This window comes from Lissotriton helveticus, chromosome 7, assembly GCF_964261635.1.
Source record: "Lissotriton helveticus chromosome 7, aLisHel1.1, whole genome shotgun sequence".
Lineage (NCBI taxonomy): Eukaryota > Metazoa > Chordata > Amphibia > Caudata > Salamandridae > Lissotriton > Lissotriton helveticus.
Genome location: NC_136068.1, coordinates 898,103,133 through 898,117,496, shown reverse-complemented (window position 1 = coordinate 898,117,496; position 14,364 = coordinate 898,103,133). Strand labels below are relative to the sequence as shown.

The window sequence follows — 14,364 nt, the reverse complement described above, 5'->3', positions numbered from 1 at the left end:
GAACTAATGTTAGGAGTCAAAGAACAAGTTTTCATGTTTATTTTGTCAACAGGACAAGTATGGCAAACCTTGCATGTTCCCTCTTACTGCCAGTTTACAGTGCTACAGTATAGATATGCGATGAGTTGTCTGCCACTAAAGGCAAGATTTGAAACCATATGTATAAGTTGTTCATATGATTCACCACTAAGCGTTTTCTATTAGTTTTAGCGCTTTCAGAAAAGAAGATGAGCTATGAGCTCAGCTTGCATTACTCAGAGGTTGCAGTATAAAAATATGTAAATATAAACTAAATGTAACAATTTGAACTTATTTATAATGCTCCCAGAATGCTTCACAGTTATATGCAAATACAAAGCATGAAAGGAAGACAGGCGATTGTTTGCTTTTAAGCTAAAATGTGCACAAAAAAATTGCTACTTGTAAAGAAAATGTTTGGCTACATTTGCTTAACTTTAAATAAAATTTCACTGAGCCATCGTTCAGTAAAACATGTTTGTTGCATTTCAATACAAAAAAGATTAATAGTGGAGAATAAGTATAAAACCTTTAAAGCAAAGACTAAATTAAAATATAGGACAGCAAAGCAGAGCGTACCTGCGGTTCTTGTGTTGCAGGATTCGTGGAGTTTGACTGAGGCGTGCCCTTTGTCCCCTCTCCTGAGGGGATACCGCTAACCTCACGCCACCTCTCGCCGCACCCGCTTCGCGGGTGCCGCTTCGCGTGGGTAGCGAGGGGCTGCTCGTGTCTTCTCTCCTGTTCCTTTGCGGCCATTGGGAGCAACGAGGAGCTCCTGGGAGGCGGAGCAAGCGCCAGGGACTACACTGACCAGGAGCCCCTGCGCAGTGCCGGCAATTGCCGCCGCGCCCCCTGGACACCACGCCCCCCGCCCGGCCAGGTGAAAAAGTTCGGGGATTCTGCCAAGCAGGTGGGACAGCAAAGCAGAGCGTACCTGCGGTTCTTGTGTTGCAGGATTCGTGGAGTTTGACCGAGGCGTGCCCTTTGTCCCCTCTCCTGAGGGGATACCGCTAACCTCACGCCACCTCTCGCCGCACCCGCTTTGCGGGTGCCGCTTCGCGTGGGTAGTGAGGGGATGCTCGTGTCTTCTCTCCTGTTCCTTTGCGGCCATTGGGAGCAACGAGGAGCTCCTGGGAGGCGGAGCAAGCGCCAGGGACTACACTGACCAGGAGCCCCTGCGCAGTGCCGGCAATTGCCGCCGCGCCCCCTGGACACCACGCCCCCCGCCCGGCCAGGTGAAAAAGTTCGGGGATTCTGCCAAGCAGGTGGGACAGCAAAGCAGAGCGTACCTGCGGTTCTTGTGTTGCAGGATTCGTGGAGTTTGACCGAGGCGTGCCCTTTGTCCCCTCTCCTGAGGGGATACCGCTAACCTCACGCCACCTCTCGCCGCACCCGCTTTGCGGGTGCCGCTTCGCGTGGGTAATGAGGGGATGCTCGTGTCTTCTCTCCTGTTCCTTTGCGGCCATTGGGAGCAACGAGGAGCTCCTGGGAGGCGGAGCAAGCGCCAGGGACTACACTGACCAGGAGCCCCTGCGCAGTGCCGGCAATTGCCGCCGCGCCCACTGGACACCACGCCCCCCGCCCGCAACGCCCCTTTATCAAGGATCGGCTTCCGCGTAGCGGGACGCGAGCGAAGCCCGGGCAAAGGGCGGGCAGTCTGTGGCAGTCAGGGGCTGTCTAATGCTGGGCTGGGCCACCCCTCTGTCATCGGCGACTCGCAAAGTGGAGGAGGTCCTAGTAACACTAGTGAGAGTACTTGCTCTTCCTTCATAGCTCGAGCGAATGACCACCCGCTCAGGGAAGAGCTTGAGGGGAGGAGGCTGAGGGTGTCCAAGCTGTGTCACAGGTACCATGGACAAATTCATCACACGGGTAGCAGCCGTCATAGAGAAGGAGATAGCTATGACGGAGCGGCGGCTTTCGCAGGAGCTAAATCCTTCTAAGAGATCATCCTTGGGCTCTATAGCTCTGGTAGAGTCACTCACAAGTAACTCTGTTCCCCTTTTAACTTCTCCTCATATACCCGACGAACCACGGCTTGTTTCATTGAGGGCTAGCATTGACAGACTGGAAAGCCTGGCCGCATTATCTATTCACGTTTCCGAGGTTGTTGGCATTGAGGCACCCCCTCCTATTGTTTCCCCTGCTACTATATCTCGCCCTGTGTTCACCCTCCCTTTAGCTGGGAATCCTAAGCCTTTAGGCAAATTGCTGTCGGCCTCTAAGATCTCGGCATCTACCAAAAGGAAAAGGAAAAGAATTGCTAGCCCGTTTAAAAGGAGTTCCCTGAAACTGTACAAGAATGCACGGAAACAGGGCTCCAAGGGCTTAGGCTCCAATTGTCCAACAAATTCCTCTTCTTTATTTAAGGGGACGGGTTCCAGCGTCGAAAATGTAAGTGTCCTTCCCTTTCCAACCCATCAGTCTTTGACCTCCTGTGCCCCGGCTACCATTGCACAAATAGAGGGGTTGTTGAAATCACTGTTGTCTCCGATTGCCGACAGAGTAGCAGGGTTGGGAGATAAGCTAGACAGGCTTGAACAATCAACCCTGGATAGCTTCTTCTCGCTGGAAGCACTTATCAAACTTCATTCCAAGATAAGGGAGGAGGGGCATGGAGGGTCCTCCCCAACTAGTGCTACCACGGTGTCTCAGCATGCCTTGCCTGATGTGGCCCCTGTGGCTAGTGTAGCAACCCCTCAGCCAACTGACATTGCACCTGCAGTGTCGTTGGGGGCTACTTCAGGGAGTGCTGTTCAGAGAGCGCAAGCTCTTCCTAGTATCCCTAAGCACCCCAAAGTGCCGGGTCGGGCTGAGCTGCCAGGGGGGAGGGGTCCGGTAAAAGCAAAGGGAATACCAAAGGGGTCGGGCAATGGCAAAACCACTCATCAGGCTTGCCCTGCTGATTCTCCGATTTCCAATCATCCCCCTATCCACCTGCAAACACAACCACTAAAAGTTGCCCATAAAGATGTATCTTCAAAAACGGCCCCTAAACCTCCCCCAAGTGAACTTGCCCCCTGACTGCCACCCGTATGTTGCTGTCCTTATAAATGTACCTACACTAAAGGCTGGTCACAATGAATCCCCCCAAGCTTTAGTAAACAAAACTATGCACTGGCTCGAGTCCAACAGACCACTTGCGAGGGGCCTTGACGGACACATTATCGGAGCCAGAAGGGTAAATTGGGTGGGCTATGGACACAAGCAAGCGGAAGGCGATTGCGTGGTGGTCAATTTTAGGGACAGAAGAGTAGCACAAACTATTTGTGACCACAAACTTAATCCTGGGGGGGAGGGAATCGGTATAGTGGACTTAACGTTTTTCTATCCAAGATTAGTCCCAACCCCGACTGGTCGAGATTTTGGCATGGGAGGTAGTATTAGCAACAACTCTTTTGATTTGCCTGCTAAACCACTATTTTATCCTCAGGCAGTCTGGTCAGCGCCTGGGTGGAGACCTCCGGGCTATTGAAACGAACCTAAACCTGGGGAGGCCCCCGGAGTTGGCAATTTTGTTGGTGACTCTGACTTGAGTGGGTTATTTGTGGATTTTGCCACATCCTCCTCGAGCAGAGTAATCCCCACTCCCATGCATGAGAGAAGTCAGGTTCCAGATTGGCAGGGAGGGGTCAGCAGCTTAGCGCTCCAGAACTCCTTGGCGGGGGGGGGAATGAGCTCGATTCCGGCGGTGTTGCAGCTGTGACGGATCCAGTTCTCAGGGTTTTCAGCTGGAACATCGCAGGAATCGAGAGGAAGCTGGAATTGTCTGACTGGAATGCTCTTGTGGAGGGATGCTCCATTTGCATATCCAGGAGACATGGGCCATGGAGCCCTGCCATAAGGTGGGCTATTCAACCCACTTTGTTCCTGCTGTCATGTCCCAGGCAGGGAGGGGGCACCCCTCGGGGGGCCTCCTCATTTGGGTTGCGGTTTCCCTGGATTGCAGGGTGGAGGAACATCCCACTAACTCTCCTGATATCCTCAACGTTACGTTGAAGGATTCCCGGGGTCGCCTGCTCCTAGACATTTTTAATGTCTATGCCAGAGGTACTAGGGGAGGAGTACAATCGGCCACCATTGCACTTCTGGAAGATCTCCTAAGGCAACGGCCAAGGAACTCGTGCATCATGGTGGCGGGTGATCTAAATTGTACGTTTGAACCCCTGGCCCTCGATGATATGTTGGGTATAATAGAGGAGGATGCGAAAAAGGGGATTCCGGCACTGGCTCTGCCCCCCATTAAGAAGTGGACGGAAGTGGCGCTGCAGATCAATGCACTTAATTTGGAATTTGATCTGAGGGCGGTAAATGGGAGGTCCAAATCTGACTTGATGGGCGCTCACACATACAATAGGCCCAATCATACATTGAGAATAGATTACATTCTTCTCGATGTATGTTTATGGAACATTTTGAGTGATATGGAGATTATTGAGAGTGTTGAAAGCGATCATAATCTTCTTTCTCTTGTTTTGTTTCCGGAGTGGCTAAGGGGTAAGGTCAGGTCTCAACAACTCTTGTTGGAACCCAACACCCAGACGATCAGTGTATCAAACTGTGGGAGGCGGCTAAAATGGCCCAAGATCGCCCTGTCCAGTGAGAAACTATCTGCCATAGGGGCCTTGCTGGCCGAAGCCCAGAGCAATTTGGGCCCATTGCTGAGTGCACCTAAGGAGGCCACGCAGGTTTTTTGTGACCTAATTGGCGCACTGAGCAAATTTTTCGTCTCTGGCAGTAGTGCCCCGGGTATACCTAAGAGAAATGAATCCCGGACAAGAAAGGGTTGGTACACGACCAAATGCAGGTCCCAGAAAAAGGCCCTGATATGGGCTGTTAAATCCAAGTCCCCACTAGCAGTTAGAACAGCGAGGAAGGACTATTCTCTTACCATAAAGGCAGCGAAAAGGGAATGGGAGGAGAAGTTTTGGGAAGATCTCCTGGTCGCAAGCAAGGGAAAAGACGCAAGGGGCTTCTGGAGTTTGATTAGGAATAAGAATAGGCCAGATGCTTCGCTGATTACATGCAACATCCCTGCCCAGCTCTGGTACATTCAGTTCGAGGCCCTGTACTCTCAACCTGAAGGGGTTTTTAGTGAGTCCTTTTCCCCTGAGGAGGATCTAACGGTTAGTGACATGGATGCTTTTACTGAGAGGGAGGTGGAGGCTGTAATCAAGTCCCTGGTCCCATTAAAGGCTGCGGGCCGGATGGGATTCCCGGCGACTTGCTTCATGCCAATCCTAAGGAATGGGGTCAATTGGTCGCTGCGTTATTGAATGCAATCTTGAAGGGCGCCCTAGTACCTGATTCCTGGAAGGGGGCGGAGGTTGTCCCGATATTCAAAAAGGGGTGTCGGGACAGCCCCGCTAACTACAGGCCCATCAGCCTAATTGACTCCTCCCAAAAGGTGGCAGGGAAGGTGATCTTGGGGAGGGTCCTTCAGTGGGCTGATGAGCACAATATACTGTTGAACTTCCAGGCGGGTTTCCGTTCAGGTACGGGGACGATAGAACAAGCATTCAGGTTGATGCTCCTGTACTGGAAGGTGGTGGTGCTGGGCAGGGGCAGTCTTTACCTGGCCTTTATTGACCTGAAGACTGCCTTTGACCTAGTACCGAGGGAGGAGCTATGGAGGGTTTTGCAGGGGTTGGGACTGCCCGCCTACATCCTGTCGCTTCTGATTAAACTCCATTCAGATAACTATGCACAGGTGCGGTGGGGCAAGAACGGGGAGAAAACTAACAGAATCCCAGTGCGTAGGGGTGCCCGCCAGGGCTGTGTGCTGGCTCCCACACTATTCTCATTGTACGTGAATGGTGTGGTTGAGCCCCTGCTTAAGGAACCAGCAGATGCTCCATCCCTGGCGGGCACCCGGATTCCCACCCTGCTCTTTGCTGACGACACCCTGCTCATTGCAAAGACACCTCAGGGTCTCCAAAAGCTCCTCACCCGCTTCCAGGAGTTCTGCTCCCTTGGGGGCCTGATTATTAACGTAGACAAGACCAAATTCCTAATTATGAATCCCCCCAAAAAGTTAGGGCGCGCTCCGGTTCTAAATACCGCTCCCCTGGAGAGGGTCCGTGAGTTTGATTATCTAGGGATTCGCCTCAGTGACTCCATGAGCTGGACCCCTCATATCCAGAAGATGTCTCTCAATCACAAAAGGGTGACTGGCGCCATAATCAGGGAACATCGTTCATCCCCCAAGCATTGTATCTCCCCAGCTATAGATATATATAATGCAAGAGGGGTTGCTGCAGCTTTGTATGGGGCGGAGCTGTGGGGTTACACAAACTTGGAGGTACTAGCCAAGGCAGAAAGTAAATTCCTGAAAGAACTCTTGGTACTTCCTTCGAGCACACCGACAGTCCCAGTTCTCCTTGACTTGGGCTGTAAATCAATCGCGGACCAGGCGCGATTACGGCCTCTGCTTTTGTGGGCCCGCCTCTGGAGGGTCCCGGAACTAGCCTCCTATGCAGCAGGACTGTCCGAGGTAATTGCTATGGAGGGATGGCATCGAATCAAATGGCTAAGGGACACCAAGAGCCTATTGGTGGAGCTGGGTTTGGAAGATTCCTGGGTTACTCACTCCGCCCCTCCGAAAGCCATTCTGAAGAAGCTATATTGGGACTGGATAGCCACCAAACTCATTCGCAATCCATGCCACTGCAATTCAACCGTAGCATTCCTGAGAATCAAAGACGTGGTTGCTTATGAGTCCTATCTGGACCTAATTTCCATTCCCCTGGATAGGGCTCTTTATTTCAAACTCAGAGTGGGCACCTTACCTTTGGCCAGCTTGGTGTCCAGGTGGAGATCTTCAGCTTCCCAGTCCTCACCTTATTGTGCCATGTGCTTGACACGGGTGGAGACGGTGGCACATTTTTTCTTCGAATGTCCTGACTATCGTGCCCCAAGGAGGTGTTGGCTATTACCATTGTGCAGGCTCTTAGGTACAAGACAGCATCTGGTGGCTCTTCGTATTTTACTGACTGATACATCCCCCTCCATTGTTTGTGGTGTTTCTACGTTTTTAAAATGGGCTTGGGTGATCCGAGCTAAAAGGCTTTCTATTTCAATTTAATTCTCTTTTTAACTATTTATTGCTTTTTACTTGATTATTTTAGCTAAGCCTTGAAAATGTATTTCTGTATTTATCGCTTTTAAGATATTTACGTATCGAATTAAAGCTTTTACTACAACAACAAAATATAGGTCCACTTCTTTATATAAAAAAAAACAACAACAAAAAACAAACGTGTGCCCACAGCTCCATGTTCTTGCACTGATGCAAATGTATGACTTTAAGGAATTCATAAGAGAAGCAGATCTGGAAACAGACATACTTAGTGCAAACTTTTGCGACTTCCATTTTTTACGTGAGCAAATTTAAATGGGTATATTTGCTCAAGCGAAAATCTGCTAATTGAAAATTCACTTTCCCTAATCCATTTTTTCCCCCCATCCGGTAAAAAATTTTTCTCCTGCCCTTGCAAGGAGTACATTTCCAACCTTCAACAGCATGGGAAGCGATTGGAGAAGAGGTGTATACTCATAAATGTGTTGGTTCGTGGGGTGCACAGACCATCAGGTTATTTCCATCCTGAAACTATTGGCTTCCTGCCTACTTCCAACCACTGTATATAAATGTGTGGACATGTGGCAAAATCAGAATGTAGCTATACTTAAAACCATGATAAGGACACTAACATAATCAGAGAAGCTATCACTAGATGAGTGTTCTGATAAGAACACTGCTACAACCTCCACCTTACTGCGTGGCACCAAAAGAGACAAGGGGAATTCTTACAGCATAAGTACATTTCTGAAGCATCCAGTCCGAGAAGAAGTAGATATTTTATATAGTTCCACACTCTTGTACACTACTCAAATTTAGGTTTGATATGTTTGTTTAGCATAAAACGTAACCACCACCTGGGGGGGAAAAACTCTCACATCCTACAGGACGCTGTCCGAGGTATAGAAAGTTGGTTATATCACTCCAGTTCCCGGTGGCGTTGGACCCATGACAGTGGCTATGCTAATGAAGAACACAGTTATTCCTTTTAAGAAAATGCTAAAACCAACAGAGTTGCATGCTGTGGCATTATAACAACTCTTGACTAAGACTCTGCGACATTCCAAATCCACTCCCAACAGGCCGATAGAAATGCAATATTTTTTTATTTATTGACATTTATTTAAGGATGAATATGGAAATACTTTTATTCCACTGGTGCTTCGACGTGCTTCTCTGAGCTAATTAAAAAACAGACTGAACAGCGTAGGTGGCAGAATACCATTCTTACAGACAGATCCCTTTTGCCACTTGAAAACTTTCTCACAAATACACAATTTACCATGAGTTAAAAACACTTCATAGTCCGATCAAACCAGAATCTCACACTTATCCAAGCACATTAATAATGTATGCATATGTCCACCTTATCGAAGGCCGATTTGGAGGTCCAAAAAGCTTTGGAGAAACTCTTATGCAACACATCTTTAAGAATAACTACTTGGCGTCTAAAACATGGATTAAATGTGACCGGTTTTGACAAAAGCCAAGCCAAGTTCTAAATAATTCCTTTCACATCGAACTGGTAATCTAAGCAAGAATAATCTAGGAACAAACATCACAGGTCACACCTAGCTGAGAAAATGATGTTATTCTTACCAGGAATTATGCATCTTTTATTTTTAAAATGTGGGTTTGTTTGGCCTCTGTGAGCGTTGGTCTCAAAGCATTTTTTAAAGAGTACATATACTGATGTTTTAGCGTGGGTGGCATCAGCATACGACTCATCATAATAAAATATACTTGTGCAGTGTTCTTTGCGTTACACCGAAACCTGCTATTCTAACGGTCCGAAATTATTTGAGAATATCTGTTTTAACCAATGGTCAATCTCTGTTTCCACATGCCCTCTTAGAAAAGAAGTTATTCCGCCCACCTAGAACCACCCAGAAACGTCCTATTACCGAATGCCAAATATTCATCAAACGTAAGGAACTTGGGCACTCGCAAATGCACGTTTTGAGAATACAATTAATCAATCATGATTCTATAAATCAAGACTGCATTTTTAATGTAAAATAATTTACTGTTATAAACAAAATGCTTCGAAAATTGGGCCTTCTATGAACCTTTACCAGGATCTGATGCCCTCCCTCATTTGACCGATGTTTACTTCTGGAAGCAGGTGCCACCTGTTGTGAATACCTTGGCTTCCTATGAATCCAACTGCACGTGTTATGAATGCCCCGTCACGGAGGTAGTAACGATCGCTAATATAAACGTAGAGGTCCACTATCGGCAATTAATGTTCTCTGTGCACCTTAAGTATGTCCTTCCCTCTCACAGTCAGGAAGAGTCGCTTGCTGTCTATTTGACACTGGATTTCCTTGGCAGTCGTGCCGCTGGGCACTGTCACCTCGATGTACACCTCCTCCATGGTCTGGTACCAAAACCCCCATGGGGTGTAGCAAGGAACCACACCACTGCGCTCGTCGAAATGCACCGACATAGCTGAACCGGACAGTGACTCTCTATTGCTCCTGACTGGCAACAGAAGCGGCTGCTCCTTTTAATTGACATAGAGAGAGGACACTAAGAAGGCGCTAAATCCACCCGCCCCTTAGTGACAGGCGCACGTTATTGCTATGGTCAAATCGCAAAGTACAAGAGTGAGTCCGTTTTGATTATAATATACATTTTCAAAACGCTTGCCAAATTAAAGAACTCTGGGTCATAATTGTCATGTTTCATAACCAAACTCTGGACAGTCGCCACACATTATATTAGTCATTGGTTGTATTTTGAGTGGTTACAAATAAAACATTATGTCTTCAAGATGGCCGCCATAATTCCTTCTACGGACGACGAAGGGCTAGCACCGAGCATTGCGGTGCCTCATTAAAGCAGTAAATCTTCCATGTTAGAATGTAAGTGTTCACCTTTCACTCAAAAATATTTTTTATGCTGGCTATTCCCAAACGTAGATTTTTTGGAGGCGTGCATAAACAGTGAATTTGATATGTGTTCTTTCTTTCCTGTTCAAGCTGGCTCCAATTACATTCACTAAGTCTGTTTTCTGTTCTCAAACCTGAAAGGCATTTACCTCTGACCGTTAGGGGCTGCTCTTTTTAGTTCAAGTTCTGCTAGACTACCCGATAGGCTTTAAGGTTGTACTTCCGGGTTTAGGCTCATTTTTATTGGTTCAGTTGTCAGCGAATGAAAGTTCTTGCTATTTTAGCGTTGATTTTGAGTTGTTCGTTGCAACTTTGGATAGCTTTCGTATTTTGGCGTTTGTATTAATAGTTTGTTCCCTGTTCTTGGAGTAAGGCGTTTCTGTTTTCTGGGAGTCCCGAAGCAGACATGTCATTCCCTAAAGCTCCCATTAAGCGTTTCAACGAACACGTCGGTGAGTAACGTTGTAAACTCTAATTGTAATTGGTGAACTCTCGGGGCTGTGTTAAGCTTTTTTTTGCCATACACCCGTTGTTTATTTCAAGTTAAAACAAATTTCTGTTCGTTAACCGTAAAGATAAGGGCAGCATTATACGATAGCTGAGTTTTATGAAGCTGCAGGCTCATAATGCAAATGCTTTTACCCCAATTATCCAAAAACCAGTAATGTTCCATTTAGCATTCATATTAAAGGCTGAAACTAGCTTCACAATTGTTATTTTATTAGTCATTTCATATAACCCTTCAGTACGTTGATAATATGGTGTTAAGTCACTTAGTGTTAAAACTTGAGGCATGCCCTCCTTCTGTTCACTCCGTTTGAGCCGAACTAAGATTACGGATGTAGTGTTAAATGAGTTATCACTGGATTCAATGCTATTTTATAGGGCTACAGTTGGAAACTTGTGTGATTGCGCAGCAATATCCCTATCCTGCGCTGTCTGCAAACACGGCTCTGCTGTTATTCTGATGAACCGTGTTCTGTAACTGAGGCTAAATCCTTAACTTTAGCAATACATCAATTACAATAAAGCAACATCTGCCCCACAGGAACGACAGAGAGGAGTACATTTGCGAACCATGGAGATTTATTAAAAAAAATTGGTAATGCTACAATCTCTAATCGAACCAATTATGTTTAAATCAGTACTCGTTGGAGTACAGCATGTATCATTGTAATTAGGCAATTCAGTAAACCCAAGTATATGCTATTAAAGACAACATACATAAAGTGAGTTAAGAGTCTGTTCCCATAAATGAAACTCTTTAATCTTAAGAGCAAGTCAGAAAGTGTCGGCGCACCTTGTGTCAGTAAATATAGCATCGAAAGTAGAAACATGAAGGTTCAAATGAAGAAAAGGAGTCATTTACTTGTTCTAGAAACTATGCTTATTAGCAGATATGATTATTGAGAGTTTGTCAATCAGGGGTTTGTATAGTGTGGCTACTCACCTGTGAGGGTCTCGGTCTCATGGCTCTTCCTGCAAAGGTGGATAGCAGTAAGTGCTCTAACTCAGTTCAGAGTTTAAACATGACAATGTGGTCTAAGAGATACATCCTATAGGTTCCCAGTGAATGAGGATACATCAAAACTCCAAGTTTCAGCTGTACTTGGTGTAGACCTCCTGATGGATAATACAATGCTAGCTGCTTCTGTCATCGCCGTCATCATGATATTTCACTAAGGAGTAGTCAATTTGTCTGTCTCCCATACAGGTGCTATGCGATACTCTTCCAAACTAATAGCAACACTATGACCTTCATACTGTAAGCGAACTAAATCCAATTTTTTTAATTGGAACACAGTGACTCTGGTGCCTGAACCAGAGCGAGATTATGCACAGCAAGCAGAAATGCAACATTAACTTCAAAATGGTTTTAGGCACCTTGGCTCACTCATGTCCGTACTAGCAAACGCATTCTACTATAATTTCAATCAAAAACACAAATTTCTTGCGTTCATTAAATATAAATGTAGAATCTGTGGCCATATTTAAATAATGGTTGTGTGTTACTGGCTAGCATATATCCTACTGGAGGCCGGACATGCGCCGCTTCCGCTGAAACCGCTTGTTTTTCTTTTATCTGAGCAGCACGGCCGCCCTTGTCACACAAGGGCACACTTTCAATCACTTTAACCTGGCATTCTTGTCTCTGTTACAACTCCCCCCCCCATCCCCTGACACCTGCCCCCCACCCCCAATTAAATAGAATTTAGAAATGATTAACGAATTAAGTCATGTGAACTCCAGGTAGCACGTAATCGTGTGCTAATGCGCTGAAGCAGACAACAGCACATCTGTTTTACATGTCATCTGCACTAAGCCACCTGACAGGTTGTTTTCAAAGGCCTGTTTTATTAACATCACCACCAATACCATTACCAATACAATCCCCACCACCAATGCAACTGCCACCAATACCACCACCATAACCACCACCACCACCGATGCCGCCACCACCAATCAACCAATACCTCCACCACCACCAATACTACCTCCACAAATGCCACTAATACAAGCACTACCAATACCACCACCTTGGGCTTCTCGCTCGCTAATGATAGCAGGGGCAGTGTACGAGGCCGAGCTGCAGCCAAGCCCAGGCCTCCCTCCATGCCTACCGTAAAGCACAGCCCGCCCTGGACCAGTGCCCTACTACAGCTGGAGTGTTTATTAGGCCAAAGATGGCAATTACTTTACGCAATGGCACACTGCACAGCTCACGCTGCGGGCAGGAAATAGCCCCCTGCCTCCCGAGCAGCAATAGTGTAATCACAGTGCGAAAGGTGTTGGAGCACTTTGTTAGTGTTTATAGCTTGGATCATATGTAACTCTCACTTCATACTTTGTCTATGTAATTTACAATGCTTACACCATCTACACTGCATTATTTATCACTACTTTGAAGACGTCGCAGGTCGGTCTCTTCCTCTGACATTTACAATCTAACAAGCGTTCGAGAAGGCCCTTTATTGCAATGCAATTGGTCTTGCATTTGCGAGAGTTTAAGCTATTATTAGGGTAAATGACAGTGCCTTTTATTTATGTTCTAAAACTCAAAACATAAATAAAAGGTATTGTCATTTACAATGCCAATAGCTCAAACTCGTGTGAATCAGAGACCTATTGCATTGCAAATGCTTGTTTAATATATCAAGGTTACACCTGATGACCTCCTAAAAGTCCGGTTTCTCTACTAAAACCTGCATGGAATCTGGATTGGAAGGGGTGGAGGAACATGTTTGGTAATCTGCAAATTCACCAAAGTTTTAACAATTTCCCTTCTGCAGGAACTAGCTAGATATGCCTGTAGTTGCTCAAAGATAACAGATCAGTGTTTTATAGAAGTGGTAATACTAAAGCATTTTTGAAGCTGGTGGAAAAAGTCCTTGCTAAAATGACAGATTAAGTAAGTAATTATTCAAGCTATTAAAAGAGGTTGCTTGTGTCAAAATATAAAGAGGGCATGCAACCATGGGGAGCCAGACCTAACTTTTAGGATTATCTTTTCTGACTCTGCTATGATATTTGCATAAATGCAGTTAGCTAGGAACATGTACTCAAATACAGAATCAGTGATTAGTCCGGATTATACTTGAGTTGGGTATTTTCAAAATTTGAATAAACACTTTCAACCTTTTGAAAAAACATTGATATGTTGTCAACCAGCGATTGAGAGGCTGGAATCACTTTGTTTGCCAGCTTTTGGACTTAAAACTGATTTCACCATCTGAAAAAAGAGCTCTGGGGGCATTGTCTGCTGTAGCAATTTGTTTAACAAATCAATCTACTTTTGCCTTTTTAATGCTTATGCGAACATTTTTAAGAGTTTGTAGGCCACTCAATCTTCATGTATACATCCATTCCTCCGTTTTCTCGTTTTACAGTTGGGGGCATCTAATTAATATACACTTTTTATTTGGTTTCTTTATCCCCATTATTAGGAAATTATGGTAACTTCCGAAAATATTTTAAAATGTCTTACTCCAACATTGATTCAATTATGGGGGTAATTCAGACCACTAACTTTGGTGAAGGTTATACTGTGGCATTCGAGAGAATTCAGCATCTTGTTCAAAGGTTATTTCTACAGGTTCAGCATCTCTAACCAAGCCATTGTTTGGAATAATCCCAAACTTCCTCTCAAGGAATCCTTTAAAGTCTGGTTTAAATCCTCTTTTGCCAGAAGTAGGAATAAACCAACATCAGGCTTCTGGTTGCTAAATTTAAAATCTGCATCTTAATGTGTTTGAATGTCCGCACCAGTTGGTGTACAGTAGATCATTTGAGTTTACTTAGCAAGTCTCAGCACAACAAACGCATTGCATAAATTGTAGACCACCAATTGATAGTGTTTAAGGGAACCAATAGTTA

General features: G+C 45.7%; 2 protein-coding genes across 3 annotated transcripts in view; one reads left to right on the top strand and one right to left on the bottom strand.

Moving 5' to 3' along the window:
- Positions 1 to 9,601, bottom strand: part of NUDCD2 (NudC domain containing 2) — a 158,630-nt gene extending 149,029 nt beyond the window's left edge. Inside the window, exon 1 of the mRNA XM_078653404.1 lies at positions 9,357 to 9,601. Coding sequence (XP_078509530.1) covers positions 9,357 to 9,545 — 189 coding nt within the window. The 5' untranslated portion in view covers positions 9,546 to 9,601. The remainder of the gene's footprint in view (positions 1 to 9,356) is intronic.
- A 643-nt stretch (positions 9,602 to 10,244) lies between these two features.
- Positions 10,245 to 14,364, top strand: part of HMMR (hyaluronan mediated motility receptor) — a 472,605-nt gene continuing 468,485 nt past the window's right edge. The window contains exon 1 of one of the 2 annotated variants that reach the window (XM_078653402.1): positions 10,245 to 10,442. In XM_078653402.1, the coding sequence (XP_078509528.1) occupies positions 10,397 to 10,442 (46 nt within the window). In that variant the 5' untranslated portion in view covers positions 10,245 to 10,396. The remainder of the gene's footprint in view (positions 10,443 to 14,364) is intronic. The other variant, XM_078653403.1, reaches the window with a different exon arrangement.